The sequence below is a fragment of the Aotus nancymaae genome, unplaced genomic scaffold (assembly GCF_030222135.1).
Source record: "Aotus nancymaae isolate 86718 unplaced genomic scaffold, 86718_ANA_hifiasm-v0.15.2.pri h1tg000062l, whole genome shotgun sequence".
Classification (NCBI taxonomy): domain Eukaryota; kingdom Metazoa; phylum Chordata; class Mammalia; order Primates; family Aotidae; genus Aotus; species Aotus nancymaae.
Window position 1 is genome coordinate 22,782,054 of NW_026988476.1, and position 24,590 is coordinate 22,806,643.

The 24,590-nt window shown below is 38.2% G+C and overlaps 1 protein-coding gene across 2 annotated transcripts; it reads left to right on the top strand.

Moving 5' to 3' along the window:
- Positions 1-1,958: 1,958 nt before the first annotated feature.
- On the top strand, positions 1,959-23,290 carry PSMC6 (proteasome 26S subunit, ATPase 6). Of its 2 annotated transcripts, XM_012451041.2 has the most exons (14): positions 1,960-2,074; positions 3,087-3,166; positions 3,261-3,300; positions 3,537-3,589; positions 5,921-5,988; positions 6,230-6,344; positions 8,680-8,767; positions 12,122-12,183; positions 12,270-12,393; positions 13,032-13,093; positions 14,881-15,001; positions 15,124-15,204; positions 18,920-18,991; positions 22,797-23,290. In XM_012451041.2, exons 1-14 carry the CDS (start codon positions 1,990-1,992, stop codon positions 22,913-22,915), a joined length of 1,170 nt encoding a protein of 389 aa, XP_012306464.2. In that variant the 5' UTR covers positions 1,960-1,989; the 3' UTR covers positions 22,916-23,290. The 2 variants fall into 2 exon arrangements, with proteins under 2 accessions (XP_012306465.2, XP_012306464.2); XM_012451042.2 differs by lacking the exon at positions 15,124-15,204 and having other exon boundaries at positions 1,959-2,074.
- The last annotated feature ends 1,300 nt before the right edge of the window (positions 23,291-24,590 follow it).

The window sequence follows — 24,590 nt, forward strand, 5'->3', positions numbered from 1 at the left end:
TTGTAAGTGAGTGGGAGAAGGGACTATCTCTGCCCAATCCATCTTCTTTGTTCATTGTATACTGCAAGAACCCAATCATATTTAGAAAAATAGAATGGAATCTTCACACAATGCCCATGAGAATTGTTTCTAATAAATTTGAAGGCATCCTTTATGTGACTTTGGGTCATTAATTTAAGTAAATTTGTACTTTATTTGTATATTTAGGATATACATATTTAAACTAAAACATTCATGGCCATTGGATAAGATAAGATCAAATGGAATCTATCTGGAGAATTTTGCTGATTTTTTTTTTAGACAACAATTAATTGTCCCCAGGAACAATGATGGCAAGAAGTATAGCAATGAGGACCTGCAAAAATTGGGGTCATTACTACTCTTTTTTTTTTTTTTTTTTTTTTTTTTTTTGAGACAGAGTTTCGCTCTTGATACCCAGGCTGGAGCGCAATGGCGCGATCTCGGCTCACCGCAATCTCCGCCTCCTGGGTTCAGGCAATTCTCCTGCCTCAGCCTCCTGAGTAGCTGGGATTACAGGCACGCGCCACCGTGCCCAGCTAATTTTTTGTATTAGTAGAGACGGGGTTTCACCATGTTGACCAGGATGGTCTAGATCTCTCGACCTCGTGATCCACCCGCCTCGGCTACTACTTTTGAATAACTATTCAAAAGAACACTATTGAGTACTTACTATGCGGCAGATGTTGTGTTACCAGCTTTAGGCACATTATCCTGTTGAATACTCATGACAACCCTATTAGGTAAGTGCAATTATTATGATCATTTTACAGAGATATTGAGGGAATACGTAATTTTCCCCAAATCACAAAAATCTGAAAGTTGGCCAGCTGTGGTGGCTCACACCTGTAATCTCAGCACTTTGGGAGGCTGAGGCGGGAGGATCACTTGAGGTAAGGAGTTCAAGACCAGCCTGGCCAACACAGTGAAACCTCGTCTATACTAAAAATTCAAAAATGAGCTGAGCGTGGCAGCGGGCGCCTGTAGTCCCAGCTCTCTGGAGGCACGAGAATTGATTGAACCCGAGAGGCGGAGGTTGCGGTGAGCCGAGATTGCGCCACTGCACTCCAGCCTGTGTGACAGGAGCAAGATTCCATCTCAAAAAAAAATATCTGAAAGTTCTATCAGACTTCAAAGTTCCTGCCTCAGCCTACTTCCGCATCTTCATTTTGTACCCCACATCTCTACAACCCACCCGCTACTGGTACCATTGCCCTTTCTGTTCCTGGAAGTGAGCCAAGCTTTCTACCCACATCCCGCCACCCCACCCCACTCCAGGACTTGTGCTTTCTTGTTTCCTTTGTTTAGAAGGTTTGCTTCATTTGTCGCAAGGCTGGCTCCATCTCATCTCAGATATCTGCTCTAGATTAATTCTTCCCATCGTACTTCTCACCATGTTTTAATTCCTTCATAGTATTTGCTATACTCTGAAGGTTTTTTTAATTATTTCCCACCAAATCATAAGCAGATCTATTTTTAATACCTCATTCACTCACTGAATGGATGAATAAAACTGCCTACTTCCGCACGTGGAGGTCTCGGATAGTACTGTGTTATACCAAAGGCCATCTGTGTTGTGTCGACAGGCCATCGGAACTCTTTTGAGGTATTACACATTTCCTTCTTCACTTCCATCTCATTTTATTACACAGCCTTTTATAGTTCCGGGACAGCAGTGACTTAATACTGAGGCCTCTCGGCGGAAGACCGGATAACTGCGTCCTGCTTTACCCATCTCGGCCTGCAGGGGACGGTGTGGGCGGAGTCCCCCTTCAGTGTACGCCGGCGTTCTAGGTGAACCGAGACATAGAGGTGGGAGACGTAGAGTAGAAAGGCGGGGCCAACCGGAAGGGGCGGGTTCATGGGCAAACCCACCCCTCCAGGCCGGGTTTCGTCCCTCGCCCCGCCCCTTCCCCCGCCCGGACGGCCATGGCCATTCCCGGCATCCCCTATGAGAGACGGCTTCTCATCATGGCGGACCCTAGAGATAAGGCGCTTCAGGACTACCGCAAGAAGCTGCTTGAGCACAAGGAGATCGACGGCCGTCTTAAGGAGTGTGAGTGCACCTTTCTTTCCATGTAATCAAGTGCCTCGACTCGCTTCTGCCTCTGACAAAGTAGAAGCCTTTGGCCGAGCCCGGTAACCGAGACTTAGAGATGACCAGGCCTCGGTCCAGGGACAAGGCGCTTTGTCATCCGGCCCTGAGCTTGGGGAGCAGCACTCCTTCGTGTGTAGAAATGGCCCAGTCCAGTCCAGGTGACAGAACATCCGCGGCCCCGAAGTGGAAATGAAAAAGAACTAGAGGAGGAGTGGGAAGAAGTAGGCCGAGGATGTTACTCAGGTTAGGGTGCAAGGAGGGCAGTGTTGGTGGAGTCCTGGAACTCGAAGAGGGGAAGGCGCTTGAGTCAAGGAAGCTCAAACAAGAGATGAGACTCAGGGAATCGGCTTGTTCTTGGAGGTGAAAGACGGCCGCGGAGTTTAAGAGAGAAGGGTTCCAGTTGTCACAATAACCCATATCGTCTTTTGTCGTGTTTCCTGTTGTATTGTATCAGACATACAAATTTCCCTTACCTCCTGAGTGCTTAACTTTTTTATTTCCAGTGCATTTTCATTGAAAAGCATGAGTGGTTTAATTAGATGAAGGAGGACCGTAACTAAGTGATTCTGTGGAGAACTGCATTTTTTGACTTGAGGGTAGAATATCAGAGAAGAATCCAAGTGGGTAGGTGAAGAGGTGAGGAAGGGTCTAACTGATTATCATTCGGATTTGTAGTCGTAAATCCTAAGTGTCAAGGTGTCAATATCTGTTAAGAATATAACTTAAAATGTGCTTAAACAAGTGTTGCCGATCAAGAAAATAAAATTACGGTGCTTTCTCTGAAACACTTTTTTGTTGTACATGCCACCTACTCATTACAAACAGCATTGTTTCTTTTATGGTTTGAAATAGTGGATGTGAAACTTAGGTAAAGTGAAATAGACTTAAGTAAACACTAAAGTGAGATTTAGCGATTTAAACACATTAAGATTACTGTTCAATTAAAAATGTTCAAATTGTATTATTTCAGTAAGGGAACAATTAAAAGAACTTACCAAGCAGTATGAAAAGTCTGAAAATGATCTGAAGGCCCTACAAAGTGTTGGGCAGGTAGGTAATGGAGTTTGGGGATTAGAGGGTGATGATAATTTGCTTTTTTATTTAGGTGTTGCCAAAAAGTAATGCTTCTTATTTTCTTCTTTAGATTGTGGGTGAAGTGCTTAAACAGTTAACCGAAGAAAAATGTGAGTGAATTAGATTAGTAATTAGTAAAGAAACAGCTCACCTCTCTCTAACTTTTGAAATGCATATTATTTTAATGACAATAATGCAGAGACAGAGTATTTTTGCATAGACTTAAGTTTGTCTTCAACGATTGTCTTCTTGGAGGACAGAAATAAAACTAAGCCCTCTATCAATGTGGATATGTATTTTTTTACATTCTGTTTTTCAATTACTTCTTTTATGTTTTTTCTTCTAGTCATCGTTAAAGCTACAAATGGACCAAGATATGTTGTGGGTTGTCGTCGACAGGTAATACTTTTTATTTGTATAGTGCTTGCTGATCGACAAAAGCAGTTTCATGTAAGTTATTGTCTCTAATTCTTGAGGCAAACAGGTTGGGCATTTATGCCCATAACTCACAAGGATGATTTGTTCAGGCATAGCTAGTTATTAACAAAGCCTGAATTCAAACCATAGGCTTTGACCCCTGGCATTCTCTACTCTCTACTGTATTACATTGTCTCAGATCTATTAATAGTGACTTAGAAATCAGTGTTTTAGAACTGGAAAATAGATATTTTATTTTAATATCTTTTTTGGGTGTATGTGAGAGACAGTTTCACTCTATCACCAGGCTGGAGTGCAGTGGCACGATCTTGGCTCACTGCAACCTCCAACTCCCTGGTTCAAATGATTTTCCCTGCTTCATCCTCCAGAGTAGCTGGAATTACAGGCATGCGCCACCACACCCAGCTAATTGTTTTTTTTTGTATTTTTAGTAGAGACTGGGTTTCACCGTGTTGGCCGGGGTGGTCTTGATCTCCTGACCTCGTGATCCACCTGCCACGGCCTCTTAAAGTGCTGGGATTACAGGTGTGAGCCACCACACCTGGCTTTAATGTCATTTTTAAAGAGGACTTAAAAGTGTTAGATACGATCAGTTACCCGTGTTTATATTTAAACGTTCAGAACTGTTACTGCTAAGACTGTACCATGGCCTAAGTTAGTGTTGTATGAAGTCATTTAGATTAGGGTAGGGCAAGTTGAAATAATTCTGAATTTTATTTTACAGTTATTAAAGATGCCAACAAATGACCTCAGGTCATTCAGTAGTGTCTGAAATCAATTTATGTACTACAGGAAGTGTCCTTAGGTAGAGACTTCTTTTAAATTCATTGGAAGAGCTTTCTCTGTGTAATTGTCATTTCGGGTTCAGATTTTAAAACATTCACAGAACGTGGCTGTAGGGGAGAATTTAATCCAGGGAATAAATCTCATATTAAGATTTTGCCTAGTATATAAGTGGTTGATATTTTTTAAGTCAAACTATTAGATACCTAAACTGACAAGGGGTTTTTATGTCCCTTTCAGGGCTTTCTGGATGCCAAAAGTTGGCATTAAGATATTTCAGGTTGCATGAGGATGAGACAATATTTGAAAACTAGAAAACATTAGAAAAGCCAAGGTATATATAAGTTGAGTATCCCTTATCCAAAATACTTGAGCCAGAAATAAGTTTTGGATTTTGGCTTTTTTCAGATTTTAGAATATTTGCATTATATTGGTTGAGCATCCCTAATTAAAAAATCCAAAATTTGAAATGCTCCCATGAGCATTTTCTTTGAGCATCATGTCAGCACTCAAAAAATTTCACATTGTGGAGCATTTTGGATTTTCAGATTAGGAATACTCAACTTGTATTCACTATGGATGTAAACATTGAAATAGCTTCATATTGATCTCTTCTCTTCTTTTTCCAAGTAACCTTGCTTTTTAGCAGTTTTTTTCCTTAATTGTTATATTAATCCTAGTGTTTTACCTATCTTCCTAAATTTGAAGCTCTTTGTAAAATCTTATGACACGTTGTCAGTAATTTATATGATTCTGAAATTGTATTGGCAAGCAGTTTTTTAAAACTATTAATAAGTAACTTTGTCTTTGAAAAGTAACAACATCCTGAGTGTGAGGCGAATCTATTAGATGCCGTCTAATTTTAGGCAGATATGCCAAGAAATTATTTAGTGTGATTCAACCTAATGTGTAATGTGCTCAGCATGTGCCTGTAATGTAGCAAAGGCATGAATGATGGTTACTGGGCTTTGGGCTTTAATTTTAAAGCATTTTAATACAAATCTCTAAGTGGATACAGTGCATTTCCTCCTACTCTCATGATCATGTAACACACATTCTTCCCAGAAGCCATACATTTCAGAATAAATCTGATGAGCACACCTTTATTTATTTAATTTTTATTTTTTTTCTACCTAACCAGTGTGCTAAGAGTACACCTTTAAAATACTTCCCTTTCCTTTCCCTAAAATGTACACTAATGAGTTTTTCTATAAATGCTTTGGTAGCAATTCCCACAGTCACTGTACCATTGCCACCTCAAGCTTTGTGTATTAGTCATTTCACATTTCATGCTGAGATTACACAAAGGTGCATTGTTTTAAGGGGCAGGTGGAAATCACTTTAAATTACTTATTTTATAAGCCATTCTGTTAGCATGGAGTATACAATCTGACATTTGTTCTCTCTGAAGGGTAAAAATGAGTATTTGGCTTCTAAATATTAAACTCTCGTTAGAGTGATGCTTCTTTTTTAAGTGTTTATGTAATATCTTTTGTTTTGCAAAACTAGCTTGACAAAAGTAAGCTGAAGCCAGGAACAAGAGTTGCTTTGGATATGACTACACTAACTATCATGAGGTGGGTTTCTGATTCTATTTAGTCTACCTTTTATTTTCACAAAGGGAGATTTTTCTCTGAGATATATGCTTCTTGAGATCACTGAATATTTTGGCAGTTTTTCCCTTTTGCTAGTTTTTAATTAAGCACATCTTTATAAGATCAGCTATAGGTACTTGCATGAGCAAGTCATTTATACGCTATCAGTAGGCTGAGAGAAAAGATATATTTCAAAAGAAAAATACATACCTTTTCATTCTAGATATTTGCCAAGAGAGGTGGATCCACTGGTTTATAACATGTCTCATGAGGACCCTGGGAATGTTTCTTATTCTGAGATTGGAGGGCTATCAGAACAGATCCGGGAATTAAGAGAGGTTGGTACTGTGTGCTTTGTTCTCTGAACTTAGCTAATAAATACTACTAGTTTTAGGATATTCAACAGGAGAAACAGGATGAAAAAGTACTTTTTGTCTAAATGGTAGTTACGAATATTATGCATTTACTATTCTTGCTAAGAGAATAGCACTGAATTTCTAGCTGTGAAAATTACTGGCTTTTTTTCTTTTTTTGAGACGGAGCTTTGCTCTTGTTGCCCAGGTTGGAGCACAATGGCACAATCTTGGCTCACCGCAACCTGCGCCTCCCGGGTTGGAGCGATTCTCCTGCCTCAGCCTACTGAGTAGCTGGGATTACAGTCATGTGCCACCACACCCAGCTAATTTTATATTTTTAGTAGGGAGGGGGTTTCTTCATGTTGATCAGGCTGGTGTCGATCTCCTGACCTCAAGTGAGCCTCCCACCTCAGTCTCCCAAAGTGGTGGGATTACAGGTGTGAGCCACTATACCCATTCTATTGGTGTTTTTTAATCTGGAGTTAGAAAAATCCTGCTCTTTTTGTGGCAAAGGAATGGAGAAAAAGCTAAGAATAACTGATGTAATCTGATGCCATGTGGTTTTGATTTATCATAAGTTACTTGGGTCAGAGCATATTTGGATAATGTGTGTGATGAGTTTTTTCCCATAACCTCATTAATACTATCTTCCCACTCTTACAGAAGAGTAGGGTACCTGTTCCTTAAATATTTTATTTTGTTAAAGCTGTTTGCTACCATTCAAGAAAACCACTGGCTTTAGGATTGTCTTAAATCTTTTAGGTGAAGAATCAAATCAGGATTGCCTTACTTCATAGCACAGACAGCTGCTTAACTGTTATCTGTAAAGCAAATTACATTGTCCTGTGGATTTCATCCTAAATTAAGCTGTGCATATTTAGGAGTTAATGGGAATAGTTGGAATGTCTTACATCATTTGATTTAAGCCTTAAGCCAGTTGTTTTTATTAATTTTTCTGGAACACTTATTCAAAATAAAGATTACTGGGCCCTCTGAGTGGTTTTGATGAACTGCATTGAGGGTAGACACAGGAATTAGCATTTAAACAAGCATTCCAAGTGATTATGAAACCAAATTTTTCTTTGATGATAGTTGAAGAAGCACTGGTCTAAGTATTAAAAAAACCAGTTCTCACCTGTATTTAATGAAAGGGCAACAGAGGAAGAACAAGTGCTTCCTGGAATGGTGAAAATTTGCTTTCAGCAGTGATTTGCTGCATTAGCCATAGGAGAAGAGAGAATCACATGTATACATGTCGTACCCTTGACTGTCTGCAGAGACTTGACTGACAGTTTAGAGTATTGATTTCTTTCTTCTGGCTTTTCCCAGTCACACTTGATGCACATATGGACACACTTTTTTTTTTTTTTTTTTTTTTTTTTTTTTGAGACAGGGTCTGGTTCTTTTGCCCAGGCTGGAGTACAGTGGTGCAGTCTCAGCTCACTGCATCCTCCACCTCCTAGGCTCAAGTCATTCTCCCACCTCAGCCTCCCAAGTATCTGGGACTAAAGGCATGTGCCACTAATATGACTAATATTTGTAGAGACAGGGTTTCACCATGTCGTCCAGACTGTTCTCGAACTCCTGAGCTCAAACCATCCTCTGGCCTTGGCCTCCCAAAGTGTTGGGATTTACAGGCATGAGCCATTGCACCTGGCCCAACACAACTATTCAATAGAAATTTCTCTCTTGAGTAACTGGTACTATAAATAATTTAAGTTGGACTTTCAGATCTTCAGTCTTTCTATTCTCTGCTTCCTTGAATCAATCTTGAGAGCAGAACATATTGTTCTTTGAAAGCTGCTTTGGCAAAATACCAACAGATAAAAATTTTATATACCTTTTCTCTTGGTATAAGTTATCAAATCCATCTCCCATTTTATAAGTATTTTGTGTTGTATTTTCAAATTCAAACTGGTATAGATCTTTTGAGTTGTATTTTTTGTTTATATGTTCATTTGACTTAACTAATTTTTTTGCAGTGTAATTATTCATTAAAGTATAATTTACATTCAAAAAAATGCAGATTCTAAGTGTATATTTCAAATATGTTTGAACAAGTTATATATCTGTGTAACCATCACCCCAATCAAGTGTGTGGTTTATTTAAAAAACGTTAAAAGTTTTTAGATTTAAGCAATCTTAAAACTATCTTAATCAAAACCTCTTAATATAAATGGTTTTAACTAGCATAGAAGTCTAGATCTATTATAAATTATGATATGTACACCTAACTAATGATATTTGACTTAAAGTATTTGAAATTACATTAAAAATCTTGACTAACTTTTTAAGAAACATTCAATTTCTTTTCTAGGTGATAGAATTACCTCTTACAAACCCAGAGTTATTTCAGCGTGTAGGAATAATACCTCCAAAAGGCTGTTTGTTATATGGACCACCAGGTTGGTATTGAATTATTTCTACTCTATCAATAAAATGAATGAATTAAGGAATAAAAAAAAATTGGCCAGGCAAGGTGAGTCATGCCTGTAATCCCAGCACTTTGGGAGGCCAAGGCAGGTGGATCCCAAGGTCAAGAGATCAAGACCATCCTGGGCAACATGGTGAAACACCATCTCTACTAAAAATACAAAAATTAGCTGGGTGTGGTGTTGTGCATCTGCAGTCCCAGCTTCTTGGGAGGCTGAGGTGAGAGAATTGCTTGAGCCGGGGAGGTGGAGGTTGCAGTGGGCCAAGATCGTGCCACTGCACTCCAGCCTGGGCGACAGAGTGAGGCTCCTTCTCAGAAAACAAAACAAAAAGCTAAAATGTTGTTTGACTCTTTCATTGTGTTGACATTTGTGCTGATGGTGCAAGAGCAACACGGGTAAAATTAAATTACTTGCACCGTAGCCTGAATCAGTGTTAATGGCACAAAATAGTGCTAGTTAGTAGCCATTGTGTTCTTGATTGCCATATACTTGCAGTATAAAAAAAAAAGTCAGTTTCACTTTAAAGTCCTTGGTGAAACAGTAAAAATTATTAATATTATTAAATCTTCATGTTTGGGCAATATTAATGTTCTTTGTGATGAAATGGAAAATATATATAAAGTACTTCTGCTGCATATTGAATGAGATAGTTGTCTTTAGAAAAACACTTGTGTAGTTTATTTAAGTTGCCAGCTGAATTTGTTGCTTTTTGTGGAATACTATTTTTACTTGAATGGACCATTTACAGACATGCTACAGTTATCAGACTGGTTACTGGTTATTAGTTATTGACTACTCAGACTGGTTTTTGATTATTTGGCGCACATTTTTTTTAAAGTTAACAAATTGAGCCTGTCATGTTAAACAACTGACATCATCTGTTGCCAGTGATAAAATTTGAGCTGTCAAGTGAAAATTAGAATTTTTTAAAACATGTATCTGACACTATGGTTGACAGCTTTTTCTTTCTTTCTTTCTTTCTTTCTTTTTTTATTTTTTTGAGACAGTCTTGCTCTGTCACCCAGGCTGGAGTGCAGTGGTGCGATCTCAGCTCACTGCAACCTCCATCTCCCAGGTTCAAGTGATTCTTCTGCCTCAGCCTCCTGAGTAGCTGCGACCATAGGCACGTGCCACCACGCCCAGCTAATTTTTTTTATTAGAGGCGGGGTTTCACCATGTTAGCCAGGATAGTCTCCATCTCCTGACCTCATGATCCATCCCGCTTGGCTTCCCAAAGTGCTGGGATTACAGGTGTGAGTCTGTTGCCCAGACTGGAGTGCAGTGGCGTGATTATCTTGGCTCACTGCAACTTCTGCCTCCCGGGCTCAGGTGATCTTCCCACCTCAGCCTCTGGAGTAGCTGGGACTACAGCTGTGTGCCATCATGCTGGGCTAATTTTTGTGTTTTTAGTGGAGGCAGGGTTTTGCCATAGTGCCCAGGCTGGTCTTGAACTCCTGAGCTTAAGCAATCTGCCCACCTCAGCCTCCCAAAGTGCTGGGATTACAGGCATGAGCCACAATGCGCAGCCATGGCAGCTTTCTAATATATTAATAAAGACTTTTCCGATGAGATAAGTGGTGAGAATAACAAAATTTTTCAATATTGTATAATGAAAAATGTCAACATTTGGAAGATTTGCATAACTCACTGAACCAGTAGTTTCCAAATAATCAGTGCTTGATGTTAAAATATTCATAGGTAAAAGATCCAGTCAGTGTGGAGGATAGACCAATGTATTTTAGTGTAACAGAAGTTTCTATCATAGTCCATATTGTAAGTAGATGGTTATTATGAAAAAGATGAACGATAACAAGTGTTTGCAAGGATGTAGAGAAAGGAGAACCCTTGTACACTATTGGTGGGAATGTAAATTAGCAGAGCCATTTTTTGAAAATAGTGTGGAGGTTTCTCAAAAAACTAAAAATAGAATTACCATATGATTCAGCAATCCCACTTCCTGTGTATTGAAGGAATTGAAATCAGTGTATCAGAGATACCTGTACTCCCATGATTATTTCTCAATAGTCAAGATACAGAAACAGCTTAAAAATTGCCCATCAATGGATTAATGAATAACGAAAATGTGGTAAATATACACATTGGAATATTATTCAGCCTTTAAAAAGGAAACTGCCATTTGTGACAATATGGATGAATCTAGAGTGTTAAAAAATTGAACTCATAAAAATGAGTAGAATGGTTACCAGAAGTTGTGGTGGTGTATGGGGATAAGGGAGATGTTGGTCAAAGGATATAAAGTTCACTTAGGAAGAATAAGTTCTAGTGATAGCATGGTGACTATAATTAATAATGTGTTAGCTATTTCAAATTGCTGGAAGTAGACTTTAAATGTTCTAACCACAAAATAATGATAAGCATATGAGGTGATGGTTGTGTTGGTTCACCTGATTTAATCATTCTTCAATATATACATATAATTTACCCTATAAACAATTTATTTATTATCAATTTAAAATTGGTTGTAAAAAGTTATAACACATATTTTAATTAAAATTTTAATATTGAGAGCAGAAGTACTTTGGAAGTTTTATTTTTTTTATTTTTTATTTTTTGAGACAGAGTCTTGCTCTGTCACCCAGGCTGTAGTGCAGTGGCATGATCTCACCTCACTGCAACCTCTGCCTCCTGGGTTCAAGGGATTCTCTGCCGCAGCCTCCTGAGTAGCTGGGATTACAGGCACCCACCAACACGCCCAGCTAATTTTTGTATTTTTTTTTTAAGTAGAGATGGGGTTTTACCATCTTGGCCAGGCTGGTCTTGAACTCCTGACCTTGTGATTCACCTGCCTCAGCCTCCCAAAGTGCTGGGATTACAGATTACAGGCATGAGCCACTGCACCTGGCCAGTACTTTGGAATTTTAAATGAAAATTCTATTTAGGATTTAGCTTTCATTTTGGAAAATTTACTTGCCAAACGATTATATTTTTAAAAGGATTTTAAAAATTTGTTTTGCGTAGGCCGGATATGGTGGCTCCTGCCTGTAATCCCAGCACTTTGGGAGGCTGAAGTGGGAGGATCACTTGAGCCCAAGAGCTCAAGACCAGCCTGGGCAACACAGAGACACCCAGTCTCTGAGAAACAAACAAATAAGCAAAAAAAACTTAGCTGTGTGTGATGGCACATGCCTGTGGTCCCAGCTACTTGGGAGACTGAGGTAGGAAAATTGCTTGGGTCTGGGAGGTCAAGGTTGCAGTGAGCTGTGATCTCACCACACTCCAGCCTGGGTAACAGAGTGATTGCCTATCTCAAAACAAATTTTTTCTACCTTATCATCTAATTAAGACTTCTTTTGTCATTCTTAGGTACGGGAAAAACACTCTTGGCACGAGCTGTTGCTAGCCAGTTGGACTGCAATTTCTTAAAGGTAAAGGGAAGATTATTTTGTACTTACTGAAATTTAATTTTACTTGAATTGTCTCATATTTACCTTACTGTTTTTTCTTTAATCAGGTTGTATCGAGTTCTATTGTAGACAAGTACATTGGTGAAAGTGCTCGTTTGATCAGAGAAATGTTTAATTATGCCAGGGACCATCAACCATGCATCATTTTTATGGATGAAATAGATGCTATTGGTAAGAATAACACTCTTTTTGAAAGTTTTAGGACCTTTCTTTTTAATGTAAAAGAACCTTTTCCCCCTCTGTTAACCTATAATTGTTACTTGTATGAAATAAATACCACAATGAATTAAGTGTTACTTTAACCAGTTTTAATAAATAACCTTTCACAGCCAGGTGTGGTGGCTCAACACCTGTAATACCAGCACTTTGGGAGGCTGAGGCGGGCAGATCATGAGGTCAGGAGATCGAGACCATCCTGGCCAACATGGCGAAACCCCATTTCTACTACAAAAATTAGCTGGGTGTGGTGGCGAATGCCTGTAATCCCAGCTACTCGGGAGGCTGAGGCACGAGAATCACTTGAACCCAGGAGGTGGAGGTTGCAGTGAGTGGAGATCATGCCACTGCACGCCAGCCTGGCGACAGAGCGAGACTCTGTTTAATAATAATAATAATAAAATAAATAACCTTTCACTTTAACAAAATGAGAAATGTTATACCAGATTCAAGTCTAACTTTGTCAGCATAATTTTACTCTTTTAATTTTTATCTTAATGTTTCAAGCCACAGACTGTTATGTTCTGTTTCCTTAAATGATGGTGATAGAGGAAAAGAGTAATGCATATACATTTCCAAATCTACTATTTTAGGTGGTCGTCGGTTTTCTGAGGGTACTTCAGCTGACAGAGAGATTCAGAGGACTTTAATGGAGGTAATATTTGGTAAAGGGGGTTTATAAAGAAACCAATATTTATTAAATGAAGAACTGAATATTTCATGTTTGAAAGTCAAAATATATACAACATTTTAAATGAAATATGAAATTTGAAAATATTAACAGGAACAAACATGTGTCTCTAAGAAAATGACTACTAGAAAATAAGACTTATCTGCCAGATTCTGTTTGTTGTATACTTGTACTATTCTGTGTTTTTTGAGCAGATCAGCCATTCATATATTTAAATTGATTCTTATGAAGGTGATCTTATGGTAGTTTTATTAAGACATTTTATGTAATGGTCATATTAAGACTGTTGGCAATAAATGAGATATAATTATGTATGAGGTGCTGAGACTGACGCAAGTAAAATAATTTTTGTAACTGAAGAAGATAGATGACAGAATGAAAGAATGCACATAAAGCCTTCCTCCAGTTTTACCTTTCCCCACTCCAAATTCTGTGAAAGTGATAGCAAGAGTCCAAATACATTTTCCCATTTGAAATAGAAACTAGGTAGCATTGGTAATGCAGTGTCAAATTCTTTCTTCTTAGGAGTATTTGAAAAATCTCTTTTCATAAATTATAAAGATCTTCTCAGAAGATGCATAGCATTTTGAAATTGTAAATTCTCTTAGAAACTTTAAATTGAGATATTTTAAAATGACACAAATATTAATTTTATTCAAGTAACTAATATGTCATCAACTAACACATATTGTCAGACTAGCTATATTAGAGTTTGTTAAATACAGTAAAGTTTTTTTATTTGTTCAAGAAAACTTTAGAAATTGAAAATAATATTTTTTGTGTCTTTCAGTATTTCTATGTACAGTAGAATTATTTGAAAAAATTGGCCAGGCGAATTATTTGAAAAAATAGGCCAGGCGCTGTGGGTCATGCCTGTAATCCCAGAACTTTGGGAGACCCAGGTTGGCAGACCATGAGGTCAGGGCTTTGAAGACCAGCCTTGCCAACATGGTGAAACCCCATCTCTACTAAAGATTCAAAAATTAGGTGGGCGTGGTGGGGCGTACCTGTAATCCCGGCTACTCAGGAGTCTGAGACAGGAGAATTGCTTGAACCTGGGAGGCAGAGATTGTAGTGAGCTGAGATCATGCCATTGCACTCTAGCCTGGGTGACAGAGCGAGACTCCATCCCAGAAAAAAAAATGGTAGTCCCCACTACTCAGGAGGCTGAGGCGGGAGGATTAGTTCAGCCTAGGAGGTGGAGGTTGCAGTAAGCGATGATCAGGCCAGTGCACTCCAGCCTGGGTGACAGAGTGAAACTCTGTCTCAAAAAAAAAAAAATATATAGGTTTATTATCAAATTTGTAGAAAAATCTTTATATCCAGTTATCCTAATATAAATGTTGTATCTGACATATCATAAGCATTTTACATATTGGATTTTGTTATTAGCTTTTATTTTAAAGAATAATTGTATGATAAAATTTTGGACATTGGAAATTAAATCCACATAGTTTAGTTTCATAATTCTTGACATGATGGAAGTCTTCAGATTATTAAAACTACTTGGTAGCTATAAAAAGATACATAGCTATTAAAAGGTACATAATCTAGCTTAGAACTTTGAGGCTAGAAAGTATATCCCTTTATATAAGAGAGAGAAAGAAGTAGAATTCTATCAGATACCCATTCTAAAGGTCACATATCTATCTGTAGACAATACATTTCATGGTATTAGACATATAAAAGGTGTGTGCTGTTTTTTTTAGTGATTAGAATGTTTTGTAAAATCTGATTTTTAATATTCTTAGTTATTGAATCAAATGGATGGATTTGATACTCTGCATAGAGTTAAAATGATCATGGCTACAAACAGACCGGATACACTGGATCCTGCTTTGCTGCGTCCAGGAAGATTAGATAGAAAAATACGTGAGTTAAGCTTCTTTACCTACTATTCATTTCCCTTTGTGTCCATTTCTCTTACCATACTTCGCCTTCCACTGTATTTTAAAAAAATAAAACTGAACTATAAAATAATTTTTTATTTTCAGATATTGATTTGCCAAATGAACAAGCAAGATTAGACATACTGAAAATCCATGCAGGTCCCATTACAAAGCATGGTGAAATAGGTAAGGAAGTAATCTATTTTTTTTTTTTTTTTGAGACAGAGTCTCGTTCTGTCGCCAGGTGCCAGGCTGGAGTGCAGTGGTGCGATCTTGGCTCACTGCAACCTCTGCCTCCCGGGTTCAAGCAATTCTCCTGCCTCAGCCTCCTGAGTAGCTGGGACTACAGGCGCACGCCAACACGCCCAGCTAATTTTTGTATTTTTAGTAGAGACGGGGTTTCACCATGTTGGCCAGGATGGTCTCGATCTCTTGACCTCGTGATCTGCCCATCTCGGCCTCCCAAAGTGCTGGGATTACAGGCGTGAGCCACTGTGCCTGGCCGGAAGACATCTATTTTACATGTATTTACATTTGGTAAATGAAGAAAAATACTGTTAGATACTACTGATAGTTTCCCAAATCTGATTTTAAATTTAGCAAATGTGGTGGTTTTAAATTCTGCAAATAGTTGTTGAACATCTGCTGTATGCTAGGAACTATTGTAAGTGTTTTGTAAGGGCTGACGATATAGCAAGGAACAAAACAGATTTCTACCATTAGAGAACTTATATTCTTGTTAGGAGAAAACAGATAAAGTGAGTAAAACAAAGTATAACAGATGGTGATAAGTGCTATGAAGAAAAATAAAGCAGGAAAGTGGTGGTGGGTATAGTGGCTCACTTCTGTAATCCTAATGCTTTGGGAAGCCAAGGCAAAAGGATTGCTTGAGGCCAGGAGTTTGAGGTTGCAGAGAGCTATGTTCATGTGACTGCACTCTAGTTTGGCAAGACCCTGTTTGAAGGGAGGAAAAAAAAGGAAATTAGGGAAATGCTAGGAGCAAGCATGAAGATGTACATTTTTAAATGATGGGAGGATTGGCACAGGGAAGGCCTTACCAAGAAGGTGATTTATTTTTTAGAGACAGGGTCTCACCCCATTGCCCAGGCTGGAGTGCAGTGGTATTATCCCAGCTCACTGCAATTTCTGCCTCCGAAGCTCAAATGATCCTCACACCTCAGCCTCCTGATTAGCAGGGATTACAGGCAAACACCACCAACCCTGGCTTATTTTTTTGTAGGGATGGGGTTTCACCATGTTGCCCAGGCTGATCTCGAACTACTGGGCTCAAGCAATCTGCCCACCTCGGCCACCCAAAGTGCTGGGATAACAGGCATGTGCCACTGTACCTGGCCTGTGTTTTGTTTTTTGTTTCAACTGATTCCTGTAAAATGCTGACAATAGGTCAGATAAAGAGTTCTCAGAGTAGACCTTTGGATTTAACTATGTGGAGGTCATTGGTAATCTTGTCAAAGGTAGCTTCTTGTTAATGGTGGAGGTAAAAGCCTATTCTGGATGGGTTTCAGAGAGATTGAGAGGGAGAGGCATTGAGTTTAGACGTTTATTTTAAGAGTTCTGCATAGGAGACAGAAGTGGAAGGGAAATGTAGATGATGATTTGGCAGAGTTTTCTTTAAATGGAAGAGTTTATGGCTGGGTGCGGTGGCTCACGCCTGTAATCCCAGCACTTTGGGAGGCTGAGGTGGGTAGATCAGGAGGTCAGGAGTTCGAGACCGACCTGACCAACATGGTGAAACCCCATCTCTATTAAAAATACAAAAATTAGCTGGGTGTCATGGCACATGCCTGTAATCTTAGCTACTCAGGAGGCTGAGGCAGGAGAATCACTTGAACCCGGGAGGCAGAGATTGCAGTGAGCTGAGATCACGCCACTACATTCCAGCCTGGGTGACAGAGTGAGTCTCCATTGCCCAGGCTGGAATTCAGTTAAATTACTCAATAGCTATTTGCTGAATTTAACTCTTTAATTTTTTGCTCTGTCAAAAAAAATTCTTTTTAAAAAAAGATGGAAGAGTTTATAACACTTTTTAAAAAACATATATAATGCTGTTGGGAATGATCTAGGATAAAGAGAAATTGGTAATGTTCTTGAAGAGGGATTGACCCTATATATATATGTGCACTTTTCATTTATGAGAATGGAGGAAAGGCAGTATATAGACGCTGATGATGACAGGTTCTCAGATAGTACAGGAACTTGTAGAAGTGTTTTTTTCTGCATGCTTCTATTTTCTCAGTGAAATAAAATGCACGTTCAGAATGAAAATAGGAAAGTATTCTTAGAGATTTGAGGACAGAAGAGAAGGTATAAAGTCATTATCTGTGGAAAACATGGCTTATGAACCAAATTCTGCCTGCCTTGTGTTTTTGGAAACAAAGTTTTCTTGTGACCCCAGCATGCTCATTTATTTATCTGTTGTCTATGGCTGCTTTCCTACTGTAATAGCAGAGTTGAATAGTTATAACAGAAACCATATGGCCTGCAAAGCATAAAGTATTTACTATCTGGCCCTTTATGTAAAAAGTTTGCTGACCTCCAGACTAGGGAAATCTAGTATAATTTCCAGGCAGCCTTAAAAACTCTTCAGAAGTTAATGGTCCAAAATAATGACAAATAGCTGATTGTTGCCTTTCACTGTCTTCATTGCTCCTATTAGAGGGTTTTGAGCTGGAAAGACTGAACAAAGGATGTAAATGTATAGGTTTCTTCCACAAATACTGAGCTCTTCCTTGATGCCAGATACTGTGCTAGCCTTGGAAATTCTTGCTCTCAGGAAGCTTACAATGAACTTAAACCTGACAATTCATGAATTATCTGCGTGATTTCAAATAGAAATCGACATGCCCTATATTTTCTGACCAAAGAGTGTATCATCAAAGTTATTCACACTGTAGTAGCCTGTGCTGTCTTATTTCTCTTCCTATTCTGTGTCAGATCCATTGCTGCTACCCTAAACCTACAGCTGTTTGATTCATGTCTGTTATGTGAGTGGGTGGAGAACTCACTTTATTACTGCTACCATAGATCTGGTACTTCACCACTTGAATCTTGTACAGAAACCAGAAAAGCTGGCTAATGCCTATTGTAGCATTTTAAAATTCCATGTGACAAAATTATGTATGATTACATTTCAGTTTTGCTGTACTTTATATTTGGCTTGTGTGATTAAAGTAAACAAAGTCAATTCCATTGTTATAATTGGTTTTGACTGTTATAGGTTTATTCAAATTAAAGATTTGGTTGCACTTTTGATGAGAGTCATAACTTGACAGGTATTTGGAGTTCACATGTGCATAGCTGTTTCATTATATAAGAATAGTTTAAGGGCCGGGTGTGGTGACTCACACCTGTAATCCCAGCAGTTTGGAAGGCTGAGGCAGGCAGATCACCTGAGATCAAGAGTTCGAGACCAGCCTGGCTAACATGGTAAAATCCCGTTTCTATTAAAAATGCAAAAAATTAGCTGGGCATAGTGGTGCATACCTGTAATCCCAGCTACTCGGGAGGCTGAGGCAGGAGAATCGCTTGAACCCAGGAGGTGGAGGTTGCAGTGAGCTGAGATGGCGCCATTTGGCACCATAGTACTCCATTTGGGGCAACAAGAGCAAAATTCCATATTGAAAAAAATAGGTTAAGATACTTTCAGATTTTGGTGATATTTTCTGTTTTTAAAGTTTTGGGGGTGTATCTAATTCTACTTAGTGCTGGTTTATTTAACAGAAGTCTTAGTTTTGGGATATTAATATTGTGGAATATTAACAGAGGTGATGTCTAGCTGATCAAATTCACAGTGAGCTCTTCAGTTTAAATTTTCCATGTGGGCATAAATCAAGAAAAGGTCTAATTTTAAAAACTAATTTCCAGTATTTTTTCTAAACAGATTATGAAGCAATTGTGAAGCTTTCAGATGGCTTTAATGGAGCAGACCTGAGAAATGTTTGTACTGAAGCAGGTAAGGGTTTAAAGTACAGTTTAACTATTGATTTTGGTTTTTAAAATTTGCTAAAACTGTTTTGAGTTTGTCCGAAAGCAGAGCCTAGACTTTGCAAGGATTTGGGTTCATGGTTTTTTTTTTAGGAATTAATTCCAGGAACAGGAGAAACAGGGTAAGTGAGATGGAAAGAGGGAAAGCTAACATGAGGGTGCACTACTGAGGTAGCTGCTGTAGGAAAGGGGGGTTAGATCTCACAGAAACATGCAGAATGCCTTCCAGGATCACCCAGCTGAAGGTTGGGAGACTAGAACGTTTATTTACCAGTACTCATCCCTCATTGGTTGAGTTTTGCCCTGGGTGGTGTTAACTCCTTTGCACTTCTAGATGCCTTAGGGCAGAATGTGGAAGGAGAGGCATGTAATAGAACACTGGCCCCCTGAAGTAAGTCTGAGGCTGTACAGAACTGTTTACCACACCTGTGGCTGGAGTTAGAATGGGCAGCACCAGAGGTATCGGCTGCAAAATGGATCATGTATGTTGTCTGATACTAGTCTATAAGCAGTGTTTTGAAAGATTTATGAATTATGTGATCATGTCATTTGTGTAAAATGTATTTAAATATTCTGTGTTGTGTGATACTATTTTTTTTCACATCTACATTGTATATAAAAATTGTATGATGCTATCTATTTTTATTTCCAGACCCAAAGTACCTTTAATACCCTACATAGAATCATTTAGCTTTTGTCTTCCATATGGAATCTTTAAATAGAAAAAAATAAATTTCTATCGTATAGTTACTGACTTTATAGGTTGTAGATTTTCTTAAGTTTTAGAATATGTGATTTCCTCTTGCTTTTCATATTATGTTTAGCCTTAGTAAATTCAACACATGGTATTTAAAGTGGCTGCTCAGGGAGGGCTTCCCAGTACAAGTATCTTGATGGGTATACTGTAAGTCAATATCTGCATCAAAAATATGCAGGTCAGATGCTTCGTTCAGGTCTAGAAATGCTGTCAATACAAATCAGGGTGAATCATGCTCACAGAGCCTTATCAATAAACAAACCGATTCAGAGGTAAACTATCATATAGCTTGAACTAGTTAGAGTAATTTATGACATTCTCTTTGCAAAATGTAAACCAGACCAAATTATTACCAGAAGAGTTCTTTGGTTAGATTGCAATCCAAATGAAAGCTGTGAGGTGAACGTAAAGGCTATCAATTATATGCTTTTTTTTCTTACATATTTTTGCAAATTTACCTTTAGTTATTATAGGTAAATTCTTTAATAACAAGTTCTATATAACAAGGTAAATTCTATATAACAAATGAACTATAACTTCTGTGTGAATTAAAATTTTAGTTTTTTAACTGGGGGGGCACATTCACATCTGGAGACATACTGAAATTTTTATTTGCTTTTTTTTTTTTTTTTTTTTTTGAGACGGAGTTTCGCTCTTGTTACCCAGGCTGGAGTGCAATGGCACGATCTCGGCTCACCGCAACCTCCGCCTCCTGGGTTCAGGCAATTCTCCTGCCTCAACCTCCTGAGTAGCTGAGATTACAGGCAGGCGCCACCATGCCCAGCTAATTTTTTGTATTTTTAGTAGAGACGGGGTTTCACCATGTTGACCAGGATGGTCTTGATCTCTTGACCTCGTAATCCACCCGCCTCAGCCTCCCAAAGTGCTGGGATTACAGGCTTGAGCCACCGCGCCCGGCCTTTTATTTGCTTTTTTATTAGAGTTCAGGCATTTTTTGTTAACATTTTTCTGTAAGTTAAAATACACTTGATTCAACTACAGTTGCCCTTTCTGTTCAGGTCCTGACATTATCTTTTTTGGAATAGAATGTATCTCTGTTTTATTTTTTCTTTTGAGATGGAGTCTCATTCTGGCCCAGATTAGAGTGCAGTGGCATGATCACTACTCCCTGTAGCCCAGACTTGATCATTTCTCTTTTATCTCCCAGTAGCTGGGACTACAGGTGTGCACCACCACGCCCAGCTAGTTTTTGTATTTTTTATAGAGAGTTCATCATGTTGCCCAGGCTGGTCTCAAATTCCTGGGCCCAAGTAATCCACCCACCTGGGTCTCCCAAAGTACTGGGATTACAGGTGGAAGCTACCAGGCCTGGCCACGCCTCTCTTTTGCATATTTATTCATTCACTAAAGTGATTTGGAGACAGCCATGTATGCAAGGTTTACAAAAATAACTTACCTAATTTCACTGTAGCTTTCTAAACAAGTTTTGAAATTTTGTTATTTTTTTAAAAATCAGTCATTTCCATTCACTTGGTTTCTAGGACAACATAGAATGTTTACTTATGTAGAAATCTAGAAAGAAAAGAAGACAGGAAATAATCCTTGAAATCTGCTATTCTGACTCCTTCATTTTATATAAATGAAAATTCAATACAGGCAGATCCTCAATGGAAATATTACAATTCATTTAATTAGTTGATAGTGATAACCTGATAAGTTTTAGTTTATCATGAGTTAGGATTGTCTCAAAATCAGGGACCCATATCCATGACACAACTAATGTGTAAAAAACTATATAGAAAGAAACTTTTACCCCTTTGTCAAATAGTATTTGAGAAGTTACTTATCAAAAATTTGAAGGAAAAAATTGAGTTGTGATACTCAAATATGAATTAAATAGAGTATCAATTTGTATATAAATTAGGTCAATTTTAATACATGAATAATGACTCTGATTTTTGCTAAAACCCACTGTTGGCTTTCTGTATAATTCCCTATTCTCAAAGTTCTTTATTTTTTATTTTTTTTTTTGGAGACAGTCTCAGTCTGTCCCCAGGCTGAAGTACAGTGGCGCCATCTTGGGTCACTGCAACCTCTGCCTCCCAGATTCAAGTGATTCTCCTGCCTCAGCCTCCTGAGTAGCCAGGACTACAGGCGCTGCGCCACATGCCCAACTAAGTTTTGTATTTTTAGTAGAGATGGGGTTTCACCATTTTGGCCAGGATGGTCTTGATCTCTTGACCTCGTGATTTGCCCACCTTGGCCTCCCAAAGTGCTGGGATTACAGGCATGAGCCACTGTATCTGGCCAAAGTTTTTGATTATTAACAAAGAATGTCTATCAAACTTAAGATTTTCTTTGCCTGTAAGTGTGCACCTTCAGCAAATTGCTTACTGTCAAGTTAAATTATGCTTGAAATGTGTTGTTGGTAGTTTTGGTTTGCTTTGGTTTCTTATGCTTGTTTTTATTAAGAGCTACAATTGGCTACAGGGACTATTTGAGCCGGATTTTATTTTATTTATTTATTTTTTTGAGAGGGAGTCTCACTCTGTCACCCAGACTGGAGTGCAGTGGTGTGATCTTGGCTGACTGCAACCTCCACTTCCTGGGTTCAAGCTATTCTCCTGCCTCAGCCTCCTGAGTAGCTGGGATAACAGATGCCCACCACTATGCCCAGCTAACTTTTGTGTTTTTAGTAGAGATGTGGTGTCACCATGTTGCCCAGGTTGGTCTTGAACTCCTGAGCCCAGGTGATCTGCCCGCCTTGGCCTCCCAAAGTGTTGGGATTACAGGTGTAAGCCACTGTGCCCAGCCTTGAACCAGATTGTAAATATTCGCATAATGGTCTCACCTGTTTTTGTTTTGGAAAATAATCACACCACAGCTGTGGATTTTAATTGAAGAAAGATAGTGGTTTTTAGCAAATTAGAACTACTGGCTCAGAAGTAATAAAGCTAAGCTTCACATTTATTCCGTAGAATTATATTGTTTTAATTATAATGAACATATAATTCATATATGATAGATAGCAGTCATGTTGTTTTATTCTCCACAGGTATGTTTGCAATTCGTGCTGACCATGATTTTGTAGTACAGGAAGACTTCATGAAAGCAGTCAGAAAAGTGGCTGATTCTAAGAAGCTAGAGTCTAAATTGGACTACAAACCTGTGTAATTTACTGTAAGATTTTTGATGGCTGCATGACAGATGTTGGCTTAATGTAAAAATCAAATTAAAGAAAATAATGTATGTATTGGCAATGATGTCATTAAAAGTGTATGAATAAAAATATGTCTGAGTAACATAAAAATTAGTAACTCAATTTTTAAAATACAGAAGAAATTTGTATGTTAATATTGCATTTATTGCAGCAAGTTACAAAGGAAGAGTGTGTTGAAGCCTTTCGTATTTGCTGCGTGAGCATTTTGTAAAACATTGAAAGTGGATTGAGATGGTGGTATAAGAAAGCATTTCTTATGATTATTTTGTATCATTTGTTTTCTTTATCTAAAAAGTTGAATAAAATCTGTTTGATTTGGTTCTCCTACATATATATTCTCGTCTTGTCTTTTTTTTTTTTTTTTTTGAGATGGAGTCTCTCGCTCTATCACCAGGCTGGAGTGCTGTGGCTCAATCTTAGCTCACTGCAACTTCTGACTCAGCCTCCCAAGTAGCTGGGATTACAGGAACTCACCACCATGCCGAGCTAATTTTTGTATTTTTATTAGAGGCAGAGTTTCACCACATTGGCTAGGATGGTCTCAATTTCCTGACCTCATGATCTGCCTGCCTTGGCCTCTCAAAGTGCTGGGATTATAGGTGAGAGCCACTGCGCCTGGCCTATTGTCTTTTCTAAGAGTATATTTACTGTGGTCCTTTAGGTTCTTTAGTAAGTAAACTATTTGATAACCCAGATGGATTGTGGATTTTTGAATATTATTTTAAAATAATACACATACTTGGTGTTGATAAGATCATCTTCTTAAATAAAACGTGGATGTTTGGGTATGTCTATACTTTACTCCTTCCAGGAAGTATTTACATATTCTTGATCTACTGTGATTAAGCTCTTTGTTGGCTAACTGAAAATATACATGACATCCATAACTTTTTAAAGAGTATTATTAAAAGTAATATTTGCTAATATGTAACTTGGTTTTCTTGATTTATGTAAGATGATAGGTCCCTGTTGAGGATGTAAAGGTCTGGACCCTCTTCCAGGAAAAATTCTAACATACTTATACACACAATTTTGCATATACTATAATTTCAGGAAATGTATAGTTTGCCAAGCTCATCCAAGGACTCTTTAGGTATCTATGGATGCTTGACTAAAAGTATATGATGTAGGGAGTGTAGGAATGTTAGGAATGTTCAAAACAAGATTTCTGTTACCTATACATGATTCTTTCTCATATGGCAGTAAAAGCTATAACAAATTACACAAAGGAATCATCATTGGTAATTATCTTATCAAATATACTGGTAAAAAAAAAACAGACAATTTCAGTTTCATAAAGACTAAGGAAAAATATATGATGTAGCTAATTATACAATTAATCTTCAAATTAAAAACTTCCTAGCAGGATGTTATGTGCCTTTTTATAATTTTAAAAGCTGAAGAACAGTTAAAATAGTGATAGAGAAAATGGGGTGCTCAAGTTGGCCATCTAATACTCGAAATTATTATACAGTTTACTGTTTATTATACTGTTTCTATGTATTGGCAGTGCATTTTATGTGACAATATAAAAAGTAGAATGGGCCGGGTGTGGTGGCTCACGCCTGTATTCCCAGCACTTTGGGAGGCCAAGGTGGGCAGATCTCGAGGTCAGGAGTTCAAGACCAG